General features: G+C 42.9%; 1 protein-coding gene across 1 annotated transcript; it reads right to left on the bottom strand.

Moving 5' to 3' along the window:
* Positions 1–8405: 8405 nt before the first annotated feature.
* LOC307148535 (NXPE family member 3-like) lies at positions 8406–16376 on the bottom strand (the record flags this gene model as incomplete). The annotated part of the gene is made up of 7 exons (XM_079854144.1): positions 8406–8627; positions 9240–9580; positions 11194–11397; positions 11511–11575; positions 11674–12089; positions 14352–14711; positions 16338–16376. Coding segments are annotated over 7 exons (1623 nt in total), but the record flags the coding sequence as incomplete, so codon positions are not given.
* Positions 16377–20968: the final 4592 nt, after the last annotated feature.

A 20968-nucleotide genomic window follows, 5' to 3' on the forward strand; every position in this document is an offset into this window, starting at 1 on the left:
TCGTCACGTTGTCACGTTGACACTACGTCACTGAGCAATATGAGTTGGAGATGTGTGTCCGGTTCTTCAAACGCTCGAGTTTTATTCCGTTTTCAGAATGGCTATAATTCATTCACACCTCTAACCAGGGTTCTCTTACGAGAGGTTCTCTCGTATTGCGTAAGGAACTTACGCTACGGGAAAAATCATCTTTTCTCGAGATACTGAAGCCAAAAAATTATCCTTAATTTTTCATAATTTGTCAACGCAGTGCAGCAGGCGGCACAGCAGAGCTAGAGCGGGCAATACTGCGTGCTCATTGGCTGCCGCGCGGCAACTGCTTAAGCCTACCAGTGAGCCCCGTGTGACGTCACGCCCAATCAGGGCGCGCGAGCCCTCGCGCGTCACAGCCCGCCAGAAGGGGCGGCGTCAGAGCGTATAAAAACAGGGCTCGGAGGCTTAATTCTCTGATTTCTGTCCGCATCGCTGCACTCTGAGAGAAGCCGTCGCCGTCGAAACCAGCAACGAGCCAGCCTAGGACAGCCTGAGGAAGCCGGTCGAATCTTCGCCGCCTTCAGCCTGCCGTGCCAGCTCAGCTATCCGGCGATATATCCTTTCTCGCTTGCTTTGTGTGTGTTTTTCTTGCAGCACTCACTAAAAGAGCAAAGGCGTTTGTTTCAAAATGCCTCGAGTTTCATGCGGTTCATGCCGCTCTCCGCTCAGCGACAGAGACCGCCACGTGGTCTGCGCTCTCTGCCTGGGACGTGACCATGCAGCCGTTGCCTTGTCTTCGGGCGGCTGCGAACTCTGCGAGGAACTGCCGATGTCGACCCTGCGGGCTCGACTCGCCTTGTTCAATGCAGAACCCGCTCCAACTGTCTCCGGGCCGCGTAAGAAGAAACGCCGCTCGCAGAGACCACCGGAGCCGGAGATCCGAGCCAGGCCCTCGCCGGAGCACCTCCCGCGAGCCTCGCTCTCTCCCTCGCCTCCCCCGCTTCCCGACGCGCAGCCGCCGGCTACGGCCCGCGATGCCGTCGCCTCTCAGGATGAAGCAGAAGTGGACGCGCTTCTGGACAGCTGCTCTCTTCTGGCGTCAGACAGCGAAGAGTGGTCCGGTTCACTCCGCTCCGCCTTGTCTTCAAGAGAGTCTGGCAGGACCCATACCGGTGTGGACGCCGAGCTTCTCCACCTCCTCACGACGGCAGTCGAGCGCTTAGGCCTCGAGTGGTCCCCGCCTGCGGTGCCTCCACCGAACAGGCTCGATGGATGCTTCCTGCCCAACCGCCGCCAGTCTACAGCGTCCAGACCAGCGCCTTTTCTGCCCGAGCTCCACGAGGAACTCTCCAAAGCGTGGAACGCTCCGGTTTCGGCCAGGCTCCGCTCTTCAGCTTCAGCTACTCTCTCCCGAGTGGACAGAGCCGCGGAGAAGGGATACAACAACATCCCTCCGGTCGAACAGGCGGTCGCAGCGCACCTTTGCCCCCCATCCGCGAGATGGCGCTCAAAGTCTGCCCTCCCGTCCAAGGCCTGCAGGACTACTTCGGCGTTCGTCCACCGCGCCTTCTCGGCTAACGGACAGGCCGCTTCAGCCCTGCACACGATGGCGGTCCTTCAGGTCCTTCAGGCCGACCTCCTCCGCCAGCTGGACAAGAAGGGCCCCGACCAGACCACCTTGACCGACCTGCGCAGCGCGACAGATCTCTCTCTCCGCGCTACCAAGGTAGCTGCACAAGCTATCGGTCGCTCAATGGCCTCGCTCACCGTCACAGAGCGCCACCTGTGGCTGACGCTAGCCGATATGGGAGAATCAGAGCGGTCCGTCTTCCTTAACGCCCCGCTCTCCCCCACCGGCCTCTTCGGACCAGCAGTGAGTGGCCTTGTGGACCGGTTTACGGAGGTGCAGAAGGCATCACAGGCTATGAGCCTCTTCCTGCCTCGCCGCTCGAGCTCCGCTGCAGGCCGCTCTAGCACAGAGCCTCCTGCACGCAGCTCTGCCCAGCGCTCTTCCCGCCCTCCGACCACACAGCAGCGCCAGCGCGGCCGCCCTAGGTCCCGCTCAACCAGCCAGCGCAGGCCGCCGCCCCCGCGAGGGCCCCGGCCTCGAGTCTCGCTGAAGTCCGAGCCTGCGAAGACCTCCTAGCACTCGTCGGGAGGAAAAGACGGCCGGGTCCCGCTGCGGCCGGACCGCCGTCAAAATTCATCTGTCTTCCTCTGCCAGTCCCCTTAAAAAAGGCTACTGCAGTAGTGTTTTCAGCAGCCAACGAGCCAGTCTGTCGACTCACTCGCCTGCACTCAAACGCCGTTTTTACGGCGACCCAGTTAAATCACAATATGAGCATAATATCTGGCCATTCGGCTCATGCCGACAGTGTTATGAGTGTAGTAAATATGCCCACAACCCAGTGTTCATTTCTACACACAAGCACAAATCCCCCTGTGTACCCTACAGAGCACACTCGCATAAAGCGCGCTCTTGCCGCTCGAGCGATAAGTGTAGGAAATGTGCCCGCTCACGAGTGCTCACAACCACACACTGCTCGCTCTGTCTCACACATTCAGGGTTCAGATATCGCCACCGCCACCGACCGTGTTTTAATAAAGAGTCCTGTGCCCGCTCCCCCGCGTTCACACTCTGCTGTAAACACTCACGCGCGCTCTCCCAGCGCAATTCGGCCGGTCACTGCTATCAGCGAGTCCCCGTCTCGCAGCACTGTCTCAGCGCGCAGCGTGCCCGCCACTGCAGATTCCTCGTCCCGCGCTATGCGACGGACGGGACTCAGAGGCCATTCGACCCCTAGCTATGAGTGCGAATGCATGGAAGGCTATTCCGGGTGTGTCGACATGGGTGCTGGACACGGTAATACAGGGCTATTCGCTACAGTTCAGTCGTCGGCCTCCGCGCTTTCTAGCCCGGACCGAAACGAAAGTGAACGCAGAAGCAGCCCATCTGCTGCATGCAGAGATAGCGAAGCTGCTGCGAAAAAAGGCGATAGAGAGAGTTCCTCCTTCTCTGACCGAGGCGGGCTTTTACAGCCGTTATTTCCTCGTGCCCAAGAAGGACGGCGGGCTCAGACCCATATTAGATCTGAGACATTTGAACAGAGCCCTCATGAGACGGCCGTTCAAAATGCTTACGACCAGGCAGATCCTCGCGCTAATTCGCCCGAGGGACTGGTTTATATCTCTCGATCTGAAAGACGCGTATTTTCAAATCCAGATTATACCCCGTCACAGGCCATTCTTGAGATTCGCCTTCGACGGCCAGGTGTATCAATATACCGTCCTGCCGTTCGGCCTGTCCCTAGCACCCCGCACATTTACGAAGTGCATGGATTCAGCTCTCGCTCCCCTGAGAAAACAGGGCATGCGAATCCTGAACTATCTGGACGATTGGCTCATTCTAGCGCAGTCAAAAGAGGAACTCATCTCTCACAAGATAGCGCTTCTCAGTCATCTGGAAAGCCTGGGTCTTTCGGTGAACTGGGACAAAAGCTCACTTATCCCCAGTAAGTCTATTTCCTTCCTAGGAATAGAACTGGACTCGGTGGCGATGACTGCCAGGCTGTCAGATCAGCGCGCGCGTTGTGTTCGACACCTCGCCGCATCCGTCCAAAAGGGCAGATACCTCCCTCTGAAACGTTTCCAAAGGCTGTTAGGCCATATGGCATCAGCCGCAGCGGTCCTACGGCTGGGTTTACTTCGTATGCGCCCGCTACAATGCTGGCTGAAATCGAAAGTACCCCGCGGAGCGTGGGTTTCGGGCAGCGCTCGAGTCAGCGTGACTCAGGTCTGTGTCTCAGCCCTGCAGCCCTGGCTAGCGCCCGAATGGTACCGTCAGGGAGTGACAATGGGAGCCATCTCACACCGCAAAGTGGTCTCGACAGACGCATCCAACATGGGTTGGGGAGCGCTTTACGAGGGCAGACCAATCTGCGGCCCCTGGTCGGGCCCAGAGCGGAACCTCCATATAAACTGTCTGGAGATGTTAGCGGTCGAGAAAGCTTTGAAGCATTTTCTCCCATACTTGCGGGGACACCACGTGCTAGTTCGCTCAGACAACATGTCAGTGGTGTCCTACTGTACGTGAACCGCCAGGGCGGACTCAGATCCAGAGCCCTGCGCGCTCTAACAGAACGCCTTTTGGTCTGGGCTCAGGGCTCGCTGCGCTCGCTGAGAGCCGCGCACGTGCCCAGGCACCTGAACGACGGGCCGGACAAACTGTCCAGGGACAATGTTCCCCCAGGGGAATGGGCGTTACACAGCCAGACGATACAGACGTTGTGGCTCCGCTTCGGCGAAGCGAAATTGGACCTTTTTGCCACAAGCGAGAACGCTCAGTGCAAAAGGTTCTTTTCGAAGAGCGAGGACGCGCTGGCCCAGGCTTGGCCCAGTGTCCCGTTGTACGCTTTCCCCCCGATCTCAATGCTGCCTCAGGTATTAGCGAAGATCAGGGAAACGCGCTGCGCAGTGCTCCTCATAGCCCCGCACTGGGAGAACCAACCCTGGTTCCCGGAGCTGGTGAACATGTCAGACACAGCCCTGTGGCCGATTCCGGTGAGGAGAGACCTTCTCTCTCAAGCCCGAGGGTCAATTCTGCATCCCCATCCAGAGCACTGGTCTCTGCATGCGTGGGTAATCAACGAATATTCGTTGATCTGCCAGAAGGGGTAGTTAACACGATCTCGCAGTCCAGAGCCCCCTCGACGAGGCGGCTCTATGCGTCTAAATGGTCAGTGTTTAATAAATGGTGTACAGGGAAGAGTTTGAACTCTCAGTCCTGTGAGGTTCCACAGGTTCTGAACTTCCTCCAAGAGCTCTTGGACGCGGGCAGGTCCCCCTCCACGCTCAAGGTATATGTTGCGGCGATTGCTGCGTTCGCCGACTCGGCGCGCGGCCGCGCACTTGGAAGAAACGAACTCGTTACCCGTTTCCTGCGAGGCGCCAGGAGGCTGAACCCTCCGCGGCCACCTTCGGTTCCGATATGGGATCTGTCTTTGGTCCTGGAGGCCCTTAAAGCTTTTCCCTTCGAGCCGCTAGACTCTGTGGGTCTCAAATACCTCACTTTCAAAACCGTTTTTCTGCTGGCCCTCGCCTCAGTAAAACGCGTGGGTGACTTACATGCGCTATCAGTTAGCGCGTCGTGTCTCGAGTTTGGACCTAACGACTCGTTAGTCATTCTCAAACCCAGACATGGCTATGTCCCTAAAGTGTTGGGTACTCCTTTCAGAGCACAGGTTATCTCCCTCTCAGCCCTGCCGCCGGCAGCCAGCGAGGTCGATAATAGCCTCCTTTGCCCTGTCAGGGCGTTAAGGCTTTATATTACGCGCTCTGCAGCCTTCAGGCTCTCAGAGCAGCTCTTTGTTTCGTTTGGTGGGCGCACCAAGGGTCTCGCCGCCTCGAAACAGACGTTATCCAGATGGATAGTGGATGCTATCGCGACAGCATACGCGTCCAAAGACCTGCAGTGCCCTCTGGGCATACGGGCTCATTCCACCAGAGGCGTTGCCTCATCGTGGGCATGGTCCAGTGGGATTTCCATTTATGACATTTGTACGGCAGCAGGCTGGGCCTCCCCGTCTACATTTGTTAGGTTTTATAACCTGGAAGTTCCCGCCCTGCAGGCTAAACTTCTTGCAGTCTAAAATCATGTTCATGCCCTGCTCTTCGCAGGCTGGATATTAGATTTGACTCTTCTGGTCGAGCCGCACTTTCAGGGAAAGCTCTTATATACAGACCGGCTGCGCCGCTCTGTTTCTCCCTATGGGTGCTTATGTACATGTGTTGGCCCGCGTTGCTGGCCACCTCTCTCCCCACTCTTCACTCCCCGGGCCCCCTCCCCCTGGAGTTGTGTGTGGATGCATGGCGCGCACGGCGTTGACAAAGGGTTCCCGTAGCGTAAGTTCCTTACGCAATACGAGAGAACCTCTAGTAAGAGAACGATACTTGGTTACTCACGTAACCTCGGTTCTCTCTAGAGAGGGAACGAGTATTGCGTTCCCTGCCGTGCTTGCGCCTCGAGCTCATGTCGCTTCATTCGACAGAAACCAGAGAATTAAGCCTCCGAGCCCTGTTTTTATACGCTCTGACGCCGCCCCTTCTGGCGGGCTGTGACGCGCGAGGGCTCGCGCGCCCTGATTGGGCGTGACGTCACGCGGGGCTCACTGGTAGGCTTAAGCAGTTGCCGCGCGGCAGCCAATGAGCATGCAGTATTGCCCGCTCTAGCTCTGCTGTGCCGCCTGCTGCACTGCGTTGACAAATTATGAAAAATTAAGGATAATTTTTTGGCTTCAGTATCTCGAGAAAAGATGACTTTTCCCGTAGCGTAAGTTCCTTACGCAATACTCGTTCCCTCTCTAGAGAGAACCGAGGTTACGTGAGTAACCAAGTATCGTTCTCAAGTTTTATCAAAAGCTTGGAGTGAGATCACATGCGTTTAGGGGAGGAGCCCTAATGGAGCCCCGCCCCCTAATTTTATCCATTGCTCATAATTAACCAGCACAAATTGAAATTATAACAATTGGTAAATCTGATAAATGACAGAGCAATTCATCACATCATATACTCTTTAATGTTATATTTCAAAATTACAAATATACAAAAATTACAAAAATATAACAAATTGCTCCAAACAGTTTGGAAAAACAAATCTTTTTGCATTTTGAATGTGTCTAGTCGAAATGGTATAATGATTTATTGTGTGCTGGGACATTGTGAACAAATGACATATTAGAGTATTAAGGTGTGTGTGTGTGTGTGTGTGTGTGTGTACAGTGTACACAAGAGTACACACTTCAGCTTATGAAATGTGTTTTGTGTTGTAAGTGTTTGTTGCACATTTTGATGCTTTGATAACAGGGGTAGGGGGCTTCCACTTGAAGCACTGTGGCTCCTTAATGTAACTAGAAAGACTATTAATACAGTATAATATATAATTTAAAATAAAATGAAGAAATACATCTTCATTCCTTCCCATACCCACTAACATTTCCCTTAGTTTCAGATAACGTAAGCTAACCAAACTGAGACAAAGCTTCTGGCCTGGTTGCAAAGTAGTTGTAGAGTTTTTGACTGCATCAATAATAATGTATACGATATTAAATGTTCTAGTCTAAAAATGTTATGCCTGGTTCAGATTACACGATTTTAGCCCGATTTTGGCACGATCCGTTTGACGTAGGGTGTCCTGGGGATTCGCAAACGACAACGGGCGTCGGGACGCAAGATTCGATCGTTTCATCTCGTATAGTGTGTCATAGTGGGCGACAACCTACGTCGCGTCTGCGATGCTTCACGACATCACGACAGAAAGACTAGCATGTTTAATTTTTTAACGGTCCTCCACGACGACTGCGCGCGAGTGAGTGAGTGAGGGAGAGTGAGTGTTCGCGAGTGAGTGAGTGTGTGTGCGCGAGAGCGATCGTGTGAGTGAGAGAGCGTGTGTGTGTGTGTGTGTGTGTGTGAGAGAGAGAGAGAGAGAGAGAGAGAGAGAGAGAGAGAGAGAGAGTGCGTGTATGTGCGAGTGAGTGAGTGAGTGAGTGAGTGTGTGTGTGTGAGTGTGTGTGTGTGTGTGTGTGTGTGTGTGTGTGAGAGAGAGAGAGAAAGTGAGTGCGTGTAGGCTATGTGAGCGTGTGTAGCGTATGTTATATGTGCGAGTGAATGAGTGTGTGAGACGGCTCGCGATGACTGGTCGGAAAACAACGTGTAGTCTGACATGTTTCTTGTCCACGACATGACAAGATTTTTAGGAGTCAAAATCGTGTAATCTGACACAGTGCGTAACAGACAAAAAAAATCGTGTAATCTGAAGAACCAGGCATTAGACGAGCTTTCTTCCAACTTACCTTCTCCATCACGACGTGTGTTCGCGCGATGTTGTTGCTTACCTAGTAACGAACGCACGGTGGCCGAGAATGTTCCGTCAACTTCCGTGTGTTCGCGCATCTATGTTGCCTAATAACGAACGCAATCTGGCCGAGATACGCAGTAGCACCTCAATGCAGTACACGAGATCTGTTTCAGATGGAAATTACGTCAACGAATCATACATAGCTGAGAGTTTCAAGGCACTTCAGTCGGCCTTTAAACATACCCAGGCATGTCAGATAACCTGCTTTCTGGAATGCCCCAGCACACAACATCTAAATATACACTATTATAATAACATACAATTATATAAACACGGAATGTACCACTATGGCCATTTACACACCCTGAATGTTACCTCAGTTTTCGGAACCAAAGGTTGAGGTTAAAAATAAATAAATAATGAATTTATTTTAATTAATTTTGAGATTATACAGGTTTACAGTAAGCAGGTAGGTGCTAAGCTTGGTAAGTTTTAACAATATGTATACCAGAAGTTTCTATCAGATGCTCATTTTTGTACTGTAGATAGTTACATACATTTCTTGGTATATATAACACAGTAAGGTAAATATTATTCTATTGTGTCAGGCAGGACAGATATATGAGAGCAACATGTCGACTTCATTAGCAATGATAACAGGACCTGGGTGAATATCTTCAAGTAGATAGTGACAGGACGTCATCTGCCAGACATCGATGTAGATTACTCCATCAATATCTCGGAACATCTCCTGCATCACTGTATTCATCTGCATTGCATACCAATCACTTATAAAAATATCCTGTAACAGACAATACTATAAGCATTAATATTAACTTGGTTTAGACTAACTACATTGTTTGCATTTAAACAGTGCTGAGTAGGTTACTTAAATATTAGTCTGTCACCCGTTATAACTGACATTTAACTTTGACCTTGTAGGCCTATCTAATAGGAGGAAAACAAGGCATAGTTCATTAAAAAAATGATGAATTCATCTATATTTCCTCATGTTTTATTCTGAGCTCTATATTAGTCTCTTTTATTGAACTAAAAAGTTACTTATAGCAGAATGTCCAGTGAATGGTGACCATTTTTTCATTGGAAAAATAGTTACATTTCAGTCTGTTTCTCTCACAGAACTATCATATGCCTTCTGAAACATGGAATAGTGCTTGAGTCATATGGACTACTTTGCTTGCACTCTGGTACCCATCCACTTTCATAGTAACAAAATAAAATTAGTAGACATTCTGCAAAACCATGTAAGACAATCATACAGGTTTGTAATGACATGATATGGACTGAATTGTTTCTAGACTTTAAATACAAAGACAGCAGGACAAATGTACCATATTACGAATACAAGACAGAAAGTTATTGAAAAGTAGGATTGAAAAATGAACAATTGTACCTTTGGTGCTGCAGTGTTTCCGGACTTGATGATGACGGTAGTCTCTGGTGCACGACTCAACAGTGCAACAACAGACTGACGGATTTTGGCCACTTCATGCACGTAAAATGTTAATGGGTGAGCAGCCAAGTGGGCACCTTTTGTAAAGACAAAGACTACATGAGGACCACCAGCTATTTCATCAATTTCATTGCTTATATAATGCAAGTCCTTAATGGGCATTTGATTAAATCGCAAAGGAACACCGTGTGGCCTCCAGTGAAAAATGGTATTATTTTTCAACTCTACAGCCATCAGGGGTCCAAGAGCATGAGGAGTGTGGAGGTCAATTTTTTCTATGCCTAAATAAGATAAGAAAAACTTACATTAGACTCATTGCTTTATTTATTTCTTAAACAACTTTGCAAAGCTGCTTTTTATTGTACACAGCAGCCCCTTAAAATATATGGGCACTTGGGAAATATATAACACTTTTATAAAAAATAACTTCTGTCATAATTTACTCACCCTCATGTTGTTCCAAACATGCAGAACACATAAGATTATATTGAATGTTTCAACAGTCTTTGTCTATAGAATGAAAATCAATGTGATACAAATGTATGGAAATCTTCTTTTGTGTTCCACAAAAGAAAGCCATACAAGTTTGCAATGACATGAGAGTGAGAAAATGATGACAGAATCTTTATTTTGGGGTGAGCTATCCCTTTAAGATGCACTGAGAACATTTGCATGTATGAATGTCATTGCAAATTCTTTATGAACCATTTTTGCAATAACATTTTGTAATGAAGAAAATAATTACACTGTTAAAGGGTTACTTCAGGATTTAGCATTAAGCTTTGTATTAGTAGAAAACCTGTAGTATTTTCGAATTACCATGCTTTCCACCCTCATATCCCCCTGAGACAAGAGATTTATGTATTTTTTGTCTGGAAAAAATCCGTTTTTTGACGATGAAAAATGACGATTTTTGCGTCATCGGAGGATTTTCTGGACAGAGGCTAAAGACTACAGCCAGTAGATGGCGTTGTTCCGCATGTTTTCAGCCCGCCCATACAGGGTGGGATCTCACTCACAGAATGTACACAGTGTCACTGTCAGCCTCTTTCTTTGGAAGCTAAGCTAGCAGGCTCTTGTTCTGTGGAGAAAGCTGAATAGTAGGAGAAAGCTGAGTAAGTAACCATCCTCCTTTTCCCGGACTTGTCCGGCGGGCGAGATCGTTCAAAATGTCCGGGATTCAGCTTTTGCTTTCTGCGGTCGCCATTCATTGTTTACATGCACACCTTTCAATCTAACTGAATTCATTCCGATTGGTGAATGTGAATGTAGTGTTTACATGAACGCTAAACAAGTGATGGGTTGATGTGCGTTTTACCATTGCTAAGAAAAATTCCCGCTCCTCCGTGAGAGATGCGAGACCCGGCGCGTCTCAGTAATGACGCAACCGCCCTCGCGCTGTTCTCCCGCGGCCGTCAGCCTCGTCCTGCTCGCCACAGTAAGCATGATGAATGGCCACTGTAGAACGCAAAAGCCGAATCCCGGACATTTTGTACGATCTCTAAATCCCTCGCAAACTCATCACGTAGGCTAGCTTTGTTGTTTACAACTGCGCACTCTTACCGGTAGGCGTGGCCTCCTAAGGCAGCGAAGCAAGTGCATTCTGGGAGTTGTTGTCTTTCATCCACATAAGCCAAAAATACATTTTCTGGCTTTTCTCAGTCTAGAAAGCTCCAAATTCAAAAATTTCTTCACATTTCTTCTACTTAAATGACCTATTTTAAATACACATTCATCTTCCCAGAGGTGAAGTATCCCTTTAAAGTGTAACCAATTTAAGTCTTTAAAAAAATTGTCACTTGGTTTAATATTTTGGTGTAATGGCAAGACATTCATGCATTTGTTGATGAAGCATCCAAATACTTTTTGGGGCGTCTGTGTATGAATAACTTGCCTGGCAAGTTTCCTTCGAAATACTCAAACCACTGCCTTGTGGTAGAGTCTCCCATAAAGTAGACGATCTTGTTTTTAAGACAATTTCCCATTTGCGAAGAACTGAACTTCTGGGTGTTGCACACAAAAGAATTCCAGACATCTTTCAGATAAAACCCTGCAGGAACTGGTGTCGACATGCCAGATCTGCATCTCTCCATTGTGCCTAAAGCAAAGAAACATTAACCTGAAGAGACTGTGCCATAATTATGCAAATTCTTAATTCTCTTGCAACTACATTTGATTTTAGATTATATCGGTCCTGATATATGAACATACCAATGCCTGTAGTGTTGGGAAGGACATTTATGATTTGTGTGTCTCCAGTAATAGCAACATTTGTCCTGTGGAGAAGAGAGAGAGAGAAAAAAAACAACTTATTCTGCAGTTTTTCTAGTTTTACAATTCCTCTCTAATTCATTTTGAATCCTTTCCCACTTACTCTGTGAAAAAATTCTTCTCAAAAGGATTTAATGGGTTTTCCAAACCTCCGAAAGAGTGATGAACCAGTTTGTCACACGAAAGTGTCTTTGGTCTCTCACACTGCCACACCGTCCCTGTTTTTATATCCTTATACTCACAACAGCAGTCGCCTTTACTCCAACTTCCATATACACCCCACTTAATATTACATTCTACTACTTCACTGATCCTGGTTTTATCAGGTCCTGGCCCTTCAAAGTAGCCATTATAGTGGCTGCGTGGAAATGAGGACTCCCTGTATTTTTTAAGAATCTGCACAACCTCACTGGAGTGCTCTAGACGTACATGAACTTGTGCCTGACCTTCCCAGGGCAGAAGAAGAGCTACAGAGTAAGTCCCATTACGGTGATCCAGAACCTCCCCGTACACACTTGCCTTCAAGAAGAGTAGAGAAGGTTAACCCCCTGGGGTCGGCAATCGCGCCGGCGTGATTTGCTCGCTTTTTTTCTTGTCAGTTCAAACGAGACTCAAAATACTCTGTTGACTTTGATCTTACAAACAAGTTTCATACATCAATCGATCCTGTTAAATGTGTATTATTTTTGTGTATACTCACAATAAAAACAAAGTGTTGTGCTTTTTGCCAAATAAAGAGAAATAAACATGATGCGAGTTCTGCCTTCTCTCTGTCAGTAAGTCCATTCTGAAATGCGTCCGAAAATGAACCATAACTCAGCGAATACTCAGTCAAACAGGCATACAGACACACAGGCATGAAGCTTGAATTCTCTTCTTTTAAATGAAGTATTTTTTATAAAAAACAAATATTCTCAGTTTATGTAATATGTATGAGAAGAGAGAGATGTCAGTCGTTCTCATCTCAGCTCATTATTTTTAATGTGACCCCGCCCACGGAGAGCGCGCGCTATTCAAACGCAAATGACTGAGGCAATCCATGTAAACTGTGAACGCCCCCATATCAGCTCGAGAAAACACATCAAGTTTATTCAGATCATTGTACGTGTTTACACCATCTCGCAGCGCTGTGAGTAATAATACTATCGTAATAATAATAATGGAAAATGTACCTCAGAAGTGCTGGTATTTCGAGGAGCAACGGATCCTGAGCTATGGAATACTGTAGTAAGTTTTTTTCATTTTCAAGTGAATCGCGTTTCTGTGTGTGAATGAATGAACGGCAGAGATGCGCGCTGTTTACCACAGCTTGCAAAAAGACAGTTTAAATTTGAATCGCGTTTCTGTGTGTGAATGAATGATCCTCTTTTAGCAAACTGTATTGCTATACTGAGATGAGTAAAAATCGACTGAAATATGTTGAAATAAAATGTATTTGTATAAGCAACATATTAAACTGCAAATTAACATTTATATTCCTTATAATAAAAACGAAAGACCTATGTTACAGACATATGAAAGACAACATTTAGTTGACTAGTTTTGGATAGATTATTTTTACTGTAAAATATCTGCCACCTCAAATAAGCTTTTGTTTGCCAATTTTTGCTCATATGTTAAAAATAGTATGTTTTGTCAAAAATAAAGTCATCAAATAATATGTTAGTGTTTGTTCTAATGTAGCCTAGGCTATATTCAAAGTAATGAATCCTTAACTTTGAAATATGTATGATAAAATGTATACTTTAGTTTTTACAAAGAAAGATTACACTTGAATTGTTGTTGTAATTGTAACCTTTTTAATAAAAAATATATTTACAATGTAGATGTAAACAAACTATTAAAAGGTAAATATAAAATAATAATCTTTAAATAATTTTTATTGTGTTTTATTAGTGACAAATTTGGGGAGAGGATACATATTCCAAAACTGAAAATACAGTATGAGAATTAACTGCACAATTACTAGACATGTTTTCCTTGGATATTATACAATTTGCAAGCACAATTTGTGAAAAAAAAAAAAAAAAAAGAGATGCTTCCAACTGTGAACCAATTTGGTATAATATATATATATATATATATATATATATATATATATATATATATATATATATATATTTATTGCTCTTGCATTCTTTCTTGTGGCTCAGTGACAAACCTGAATGAATGGCTCATTATGTATGCAGGCCTTTCCAAACAGAAAGTGTCTTGCAAAATTTAAATCAATGTATTGTTTTATGTGAATGATTAGGCAGGATGATTTTCAGATCATTTTGAAGAAAAAACTCTAGGTGACAACATCCATTAGTCAAAAGTCTTGTGGACACATATTTAGTATGCGTTTTGTGGCCTTATTTCAGAAACTTTAGTTTTTAGTTTTTTCAATAACCATGCATAAACATTATTCTCTCAAAAATACAAACCTGTACATACATGTTGCCCACATATTATGGTAGCCCTGTCTGTGCTAAATAGAGTGTAATTACACCTTTGCCATTAATATGTTTATAAGCAACTGAAAAAAGCACACATGTGAGGGCATGTCAGAACATCTCAAGGACCCCAAAAACACCTTAGACCCCAGAGGGTTAAGTGTAATGCAGAAAACGTCTGCATTAGAAGAATGCTGTTGGTAAATCCAATTTTAAAGTATATAAAACTATAATATATAAAATGTTGTAAACAAAATCAACATTTAACTGGCAAATGAAACTCAATATGACAAATATCTTAATTTTTATTAAAAAAATATTATAAAATAATATAAAACAAACACACCTTTAGCTCTGAATTGAATAGCTTTGCTTTGAAAAAATCTCCTCCATATCTTTTCAGGTTCTTGTTGTGGTCTCTGGCTGTGATGGTAATGGAGATATTTTCTCCCACTTTGTAACTCTCCTTGAGTCCCACAATAGAGAATGTTGAGTGGACTGGGCTTGTGCTCTGATCCAGCTGAGTGATTTCTTGATCTGGACCGGGCCAGTCCAGAGCTTTCTGTAGCCTATCCCACTCCTCTTCACTGATTCCCATGTCATGAGCGGATATTGTAGATGAAGAAATATTATTTCGAGGAACTGGTTTAGGTCTGGGGAGCTGAAATGGTCTTATTTGGATCCCACCAGTCAATCCCCATAGAGCCTGAGAGAGGACCAGGATATCAATTAGATCATTGAGGCTAAAGATACTTTCTGGATAATATTAGAAAAGATATGTGGATATTATACGGTTGGTGAAATCTATATAGCCTACAGTAGCTCAAACATGAGTTGCCTTTACACAACAATTGTGATAGCCTATATAATTTGTCTGATTTCTCCAAGCGGTCATATTTACCATGTTTACTATGGTAAGGAGTCTTTTGCATCGCGTATAAATATTTCTGCCTTATGCGGTGATCAGAATCCCCATTGGATCACAAAGAGAAGGTAGGCCTATTGCGGCAAACGAGCACCCAGCATGATTTCAGCGCCAGATCGCCTCTTGTTTAAAGGAACCGTATGTAAGAAATGTATTTCAATTAATCATAAAATGGCCCTGATATGTCACTAGACATTAAGAAATCATGTTCATTTCAAATACTTATATCACTGACAACAGTAGTCCGGCCAGGATATTGTCATTTAAAAGTGAAGTTGCAGCCCTCAACTGATGTTGATGTTGTCATGTTGTGTTTTGGCCTGATGCACCACTCTCCACCTATCTACCAATCACAAAGTCAGTAGTGTTTCTGCATCTGGGTTGCCAGCTCTGCTCTAGTTACCACAGCTGCAGCTACAAACTTTTCTGCTGGATCCTGCAGCCTATCTGGCAACCTCGAGTCAGGGGGAGGGGGAGGGGATACACCGCTCTACAGTAATTTGAAAGTGATTGCAGTACCAGTTTTGGCCACAATCTTACATACGGTTCCTTTAACACAAACGAACAAATTGCTAATCAACTGAAGATGTTCTTTTTGTACTGTATTAGGTAGGCTACATCCGTGCCGTGCGATGTTTCAACAAGTGGTAAGGACAATATTCACCCTGGCAAAAAGTGGTGTTGACAAGCCCCAACGTCCCACCTGCGAATTGCAGGACTGAGGCAGAACTTCTTTACAGTAGTCACTTATTCACAAATGCTAAGAATGTTAATTATCCTCAGATACACCCTTCCACTACGCAATCCATGAAGAAGGTGAAGTCTTTAAGTCTTTAAACTCTTGTTGTGACATGAAAATGTCGAAATGTGTTTTTTTGACAAGTTCGTTTAACTTTGTAACAGATAATGGACTCTCAGTAAATGTTTTCTCGATTATGAGATCATACACAAATAAAAATAAGTCTATATGTATTACACCATAATAATGAAATAATATATTGAAGTAACCTATTGAATTGCAATTTGAGTTGGGATGACAGAGAGAGGAATTTCTATTTAGCCTATTATTCCTTTTTGGTGTTTGTTTTTCAGCCATAATTCTCTAAACTAAATTTAATAGTCAGAACAAGTCCTTTACAATGTGTTCAGACAACGTTTTCAGACATAAAAAATAAATGTCAAACATAAAATTCCATTGATTCCTGCTAAGACCTATACATTTACAGCAAATTTCTACTGTCTTAAATTAAATTCTGCATTTTGTATTTTGTTTGCAGATTTATGATTTATGATTTGAATCAGCTCAATTTAGCTGAATGCACACAGCCCTTTTGTCTTATTCTTATAAATGCTTATTCATTTTTAAAGTCAGATTTTTTTAATGTATACATTTTATTCTGAACTTACCAGACAGGATGATGCCCAAAGAAAACATGCCAGTAGTAATATATGAAGAGATCAGATTGCAAAAGCCTCTAAATGCCATCTGAAATTTTCTTATAAAATGATCATTTTTATCAAGCTTGTATATATAAGTTCAGTAATTTCACTTAAATGACAATAATAGGTAACCTTCATTGCCATTTAAGTGAAATTATTGAATTTAAATATACCAGCTTGATAAAAAAGATCATTCTATAAGAAAATTTCAGATGGCATTTAGAGGCTTTTGCATCTGAACTCTTCATATATTGTCTTAACCTGCAGACTGAAGATACACAGAAAAAGTGTAATTTCCAAATTTTGAAAAAACAAAACAAAACAAAAAGTTTAAGTTTATTTTGTAAAACCTGAGAAAACCTGTGTTGCAAATGGAACATAGAAATTCGAATGTAAACAGCTGACCAGTGATCTATTATAATACAATTTGATTGACTGTTAGATTTAGTATGAAAGAAATAGAATACTGTGAAACAGCCAGAAGCCATTGGACTTTGGAGCAACACAGTCTTTTGACCTACACGGAACTGCACAGTTAATTTGTAAGAAAAGTAAATATCTTAAGTTTTTATATTTTATGTTTTGAAATTCATAATTTAAACAGTAAAACAAAGAACTTTTGATTCAATACTTCTATTTACTGACGTTTTGTGTTGAGTGCAAAAGAACTTTGAAGTCCTAAGCTAGAAGGAAAAGCAGAAAAGCATAAATCTGAGTAGAAAGTCAAGGGTAGCCATCTTGTAATTATGGTTATGACATGGAGTGAATGCAGCATAAGTTTGTTGCTTTGGTTCAGGAGAAACTTTAAAGCGGCTAAACAACGGCTGTTTGTTTGTGTCACTCTGTATATACTGAATGTCTACAAATCTGCCTAGCCCTGTGGAATGCACTGATCATGTGTGATGTCTGCGCAAGCATGGTGCGCAGAGGTATTGAAACACATAAGGTAACAGGCAGGTAGGACAAGAGTCGGACCAAATTCAATGATTGAGACTTCCACAGAAGATATATGTACGTTTTAATATTTAGACCACTTCTATTATTGATTGCTATCAGGATATGAAGAGAGTTTCAACCAGTATAACAAAAAGTGTTTATAATGCAAATTGCCTACCCTACCTTTAATAAAGTGTGGAATGTGTGGGGGTGTTTTTTTTTTTATTAGGATTTTTGATGAAGAGAAAGTTTTAAGTAGAAATTTAAAAAAGAAAATAGCCATTTTAATTACATTTTACTGACATAAAAACAAAAACAGCATTTTTTTTTCACATTTATAACAGAAGTCAGTACTTAAATATAGGCTATAACATTATACATTATACAGAAATAAACTTTTTAATGTATCAATTTTTTTATGAACTTACCAGAAGGGATGAAAGAAAACATGCCAGTAGTAGTAAAAATTCTCTTAACCCACGGACTGAAATACACAGAAATGATCAATTTCCAAATCCTTCAAAACATGAAACCATCTTGACCCATAAATATTCCAATATTCATAAACTAATGATTACCTGGGGGATTTGATTTCTTTGTGGATGGTATGACCATGGCTAAGTCTGTTGTTCTTCTTCTATAATTTGAAGTCCACTTGTGAGCGAAGTACATTCATACAACTTCAAACCAATGTCCTGTTAAACTGGCCACATTGCTCTGAAAATGAGGCGTTCCTCCAAATTATGTGACACTCCCATCTGTCCTCAGTATTGGTTTAGCCAGTTTGGCTATGTTTGATTTGATTGACATTTATATGTTAACTTACATATGAATGGTGAAGATTTTCTTGCTATGGGAACAACAAAATTCTTTTTCCTGTTCTTTTTTTTCCCAGGAGTGTAATCATTATGGCTCTGTGGCACTCGCACAACATTATTTTCACTTTTTATTGCAAGGAAAATATACACACAATATATTATATATACAGGGTGTTATGAACTTACAGATTAGAAGATATATGGAACCTGTTAGCCCAGCCTGTGAAATATTAACTAGATTGCAGGTGATAGCCAACCAAGATGGTCAAACAGGTTACACAGGTCAAACAGGTTTGTTCCAGTAAGCCAACCAAGATGGTCAAACAGGTTTGTTTCAGTAAGTCGTTTTTTTAAATGATTAAAGGCAGCCACAGAAGTCTCATTTTCTTGTAGGAGAAGATATAACAATACAAATCTAAAATGTCTGTATAGGGTGAAATCCCACAGAAACTGACGATTTTCATTCAGGGCCAATCAGCTTCACTTAAAGGGCCCCTATTATGGATATTTGAAAATTACCTTTCATGTAGTGTGTAACACAGCTCTAAGTGAATGAAAACATCCTGCAAAGTTATAAATCTGAAAGTGCACCGTATATAAGGGGTGGTGTTGCTGTAATTTATAGTAATGTTTTCAAAACCACTTAGAAATCAAGTTTTAAATATAATTCTTTTGAAGTGTTAGTGCTTAATGTAAAAATATATAGTATAAATGATAAATCACGTTTGAAATTTGTGCTGGCTACTGTATACAGGCCACCAGGGCACCATACAGACTTTATCAAAGAATGTGTGGACTTTCTATCAGAGTTAGTATTGACTGCAGATAAAGTACTAATTGTTGGTGATTTTAATATACACATCTATAATAAAAAAAGATGTATTGGGTTTGGCATTTAAAGAAATTGTAAACTCTATTGGAGTTAGACAACACGTCGTGTCAGGACCTACTCATCATCGTAATCATACTCTAGATCTAATATTATCACATGGAATAGATGTTGATGCCGTTGAAATTCTGCAGCAGAGCGATGACATCTCAGATCATTATCTAGTCTCGTGTAAATCACATTTAGCCAAGGCTGCAAAGCCGACTCCGTGTTTCAAATATGTTAGACCTATCACTTCTGCCACTAAAGATTGCTTTATTAATAAACTTCCGGGTCAGTTTCATCATCTCAGCATCCCAGATAGCTTAGAAGAACTCGATAATGCAACAGAAACTTTTAACTCTCTCTTTTCCAGCACTTTAGACACAGTTGCTCCTTTGCGCTTAAAGAAGATTAAAGAAAATAGTCCAACGCCGTGGTACAACGAGCACACTCAGGCCCTTAAGAGAGCAGCCAGAAAAATGGAACGCAACTGGAAGAAAACAAAACTAGAGGTATTTCGCATTTCATGGAAAGAGAGTTCGATTGCATACAGAGAGGCCTTAAAAGCTGCTAGATCTGCTGATTTTTCAACCCTATTAGAAGAAAATAAACAAAACCCTAGGTATTTATTTGAAACAGTGGCTAAACTAACGAAAAAGAAAGCTTCAAACACAGAAGTTTCCAAGCAGCACAGCAGTAATGACTTTATGAACTTCTTCACTTATAAGATTGATAATATCAGGGACAAAATTATAACTATGCAACCGTCTACTACAATATCGCATCAGGCAGTGCATTGTAGTCTCCCTGAGGAAAAATTTGATTCATTCGTTGCTATAGGAGAGGAAGAATTTACTAAACTCGTTAAATCATCTAAATCTACAACATGTATGTTAGACCCTATACCAACTAAGCTACTGAAAGAAATACTTCCAGAGGTCATAGATCCTCTTCTTACTATCATTAATTAGTCTTTGTCTCTAGGATACATACCAAAAAACTTTAAGCTGGCTATGATTAAACGCTTGTTAAAAAAACGCAACTTGATCCTACAGAATTAGTCAATTACAGGCCGATCTCGAATCTACCTTTTCTGTCAAAGATAGTAGAAAAGGCAGTATCTTCACAACTGTGTTCCTTTCTTGAAAGAAATGATATCTGCGAGGATTTCCAGTCCGGATTTAGACCGTACCATAGTACTGAGACTGCCCTCATTATAGTCACAAATGATTTGCTCTTATCATCCGATCGTGGTTGTATCTCTCTATTAGTGTTACTCGATCTTAGTGCTGCATTTGACACCATTGACCACAACATTCTTTTAAATAGACTAGAAAATGATGTTGGCATTGTGGAATTGCACTAGGTTTAAATCATACTTATCTGACCGTTATCAGTTTGTAGCAGTAAATGAAGAGATGTCTTATCGATCACAAGTTCAGTATGGTGTACCACAAGGCTCAGTACTAGGACCACTGCTGTTCACTCTGTACATGCTGCCCTTGGGAGATATCATTAGGAAACATGGAATTAGCTTCCACTGTTATGCCGACGATACTCAGCTCTATATTTCTTCACAACCTACCGAAACTTACCAATTCACTAAATTAACAGAATGCATAGCTGATATAAAAAATTGGATGCCTCGTAATTTCCTACTTCTAAATTCTGAAAAAACAGAGATTCTAATTATTGGACAAAAAACTTCCTCACGTAATAACCTAGAATAGTGTCGTACATGATAAGGAATACTTATTTTTCAGTGACCATGAAAGATACACTTTCCTTAGAATAAATGAATAATCAAAGAGTTCGTTGGAACTGATTAATTGATTGTAATATTAATTTGGCTTACCTCAAAGTTAATCTAATTAACTGACCCAAATATTAATAATTAATCATAATTGGTAATTATGGATTATTATTAATATTTCCCCTTTGAGCTAATACCGTTACAGCTGGTATAGCCATGC

Source organism: Squalius cephalus (genome assembly GCF_949319135.1).
Source record: "Squalius cephalus genome assembly, chromosome: 20".
NCBI lineage: Eukaryota > Metazoa > Chordata > Actinopteri > Cypriniformes > Leuciscidae > Squalius > Squalius cephalus.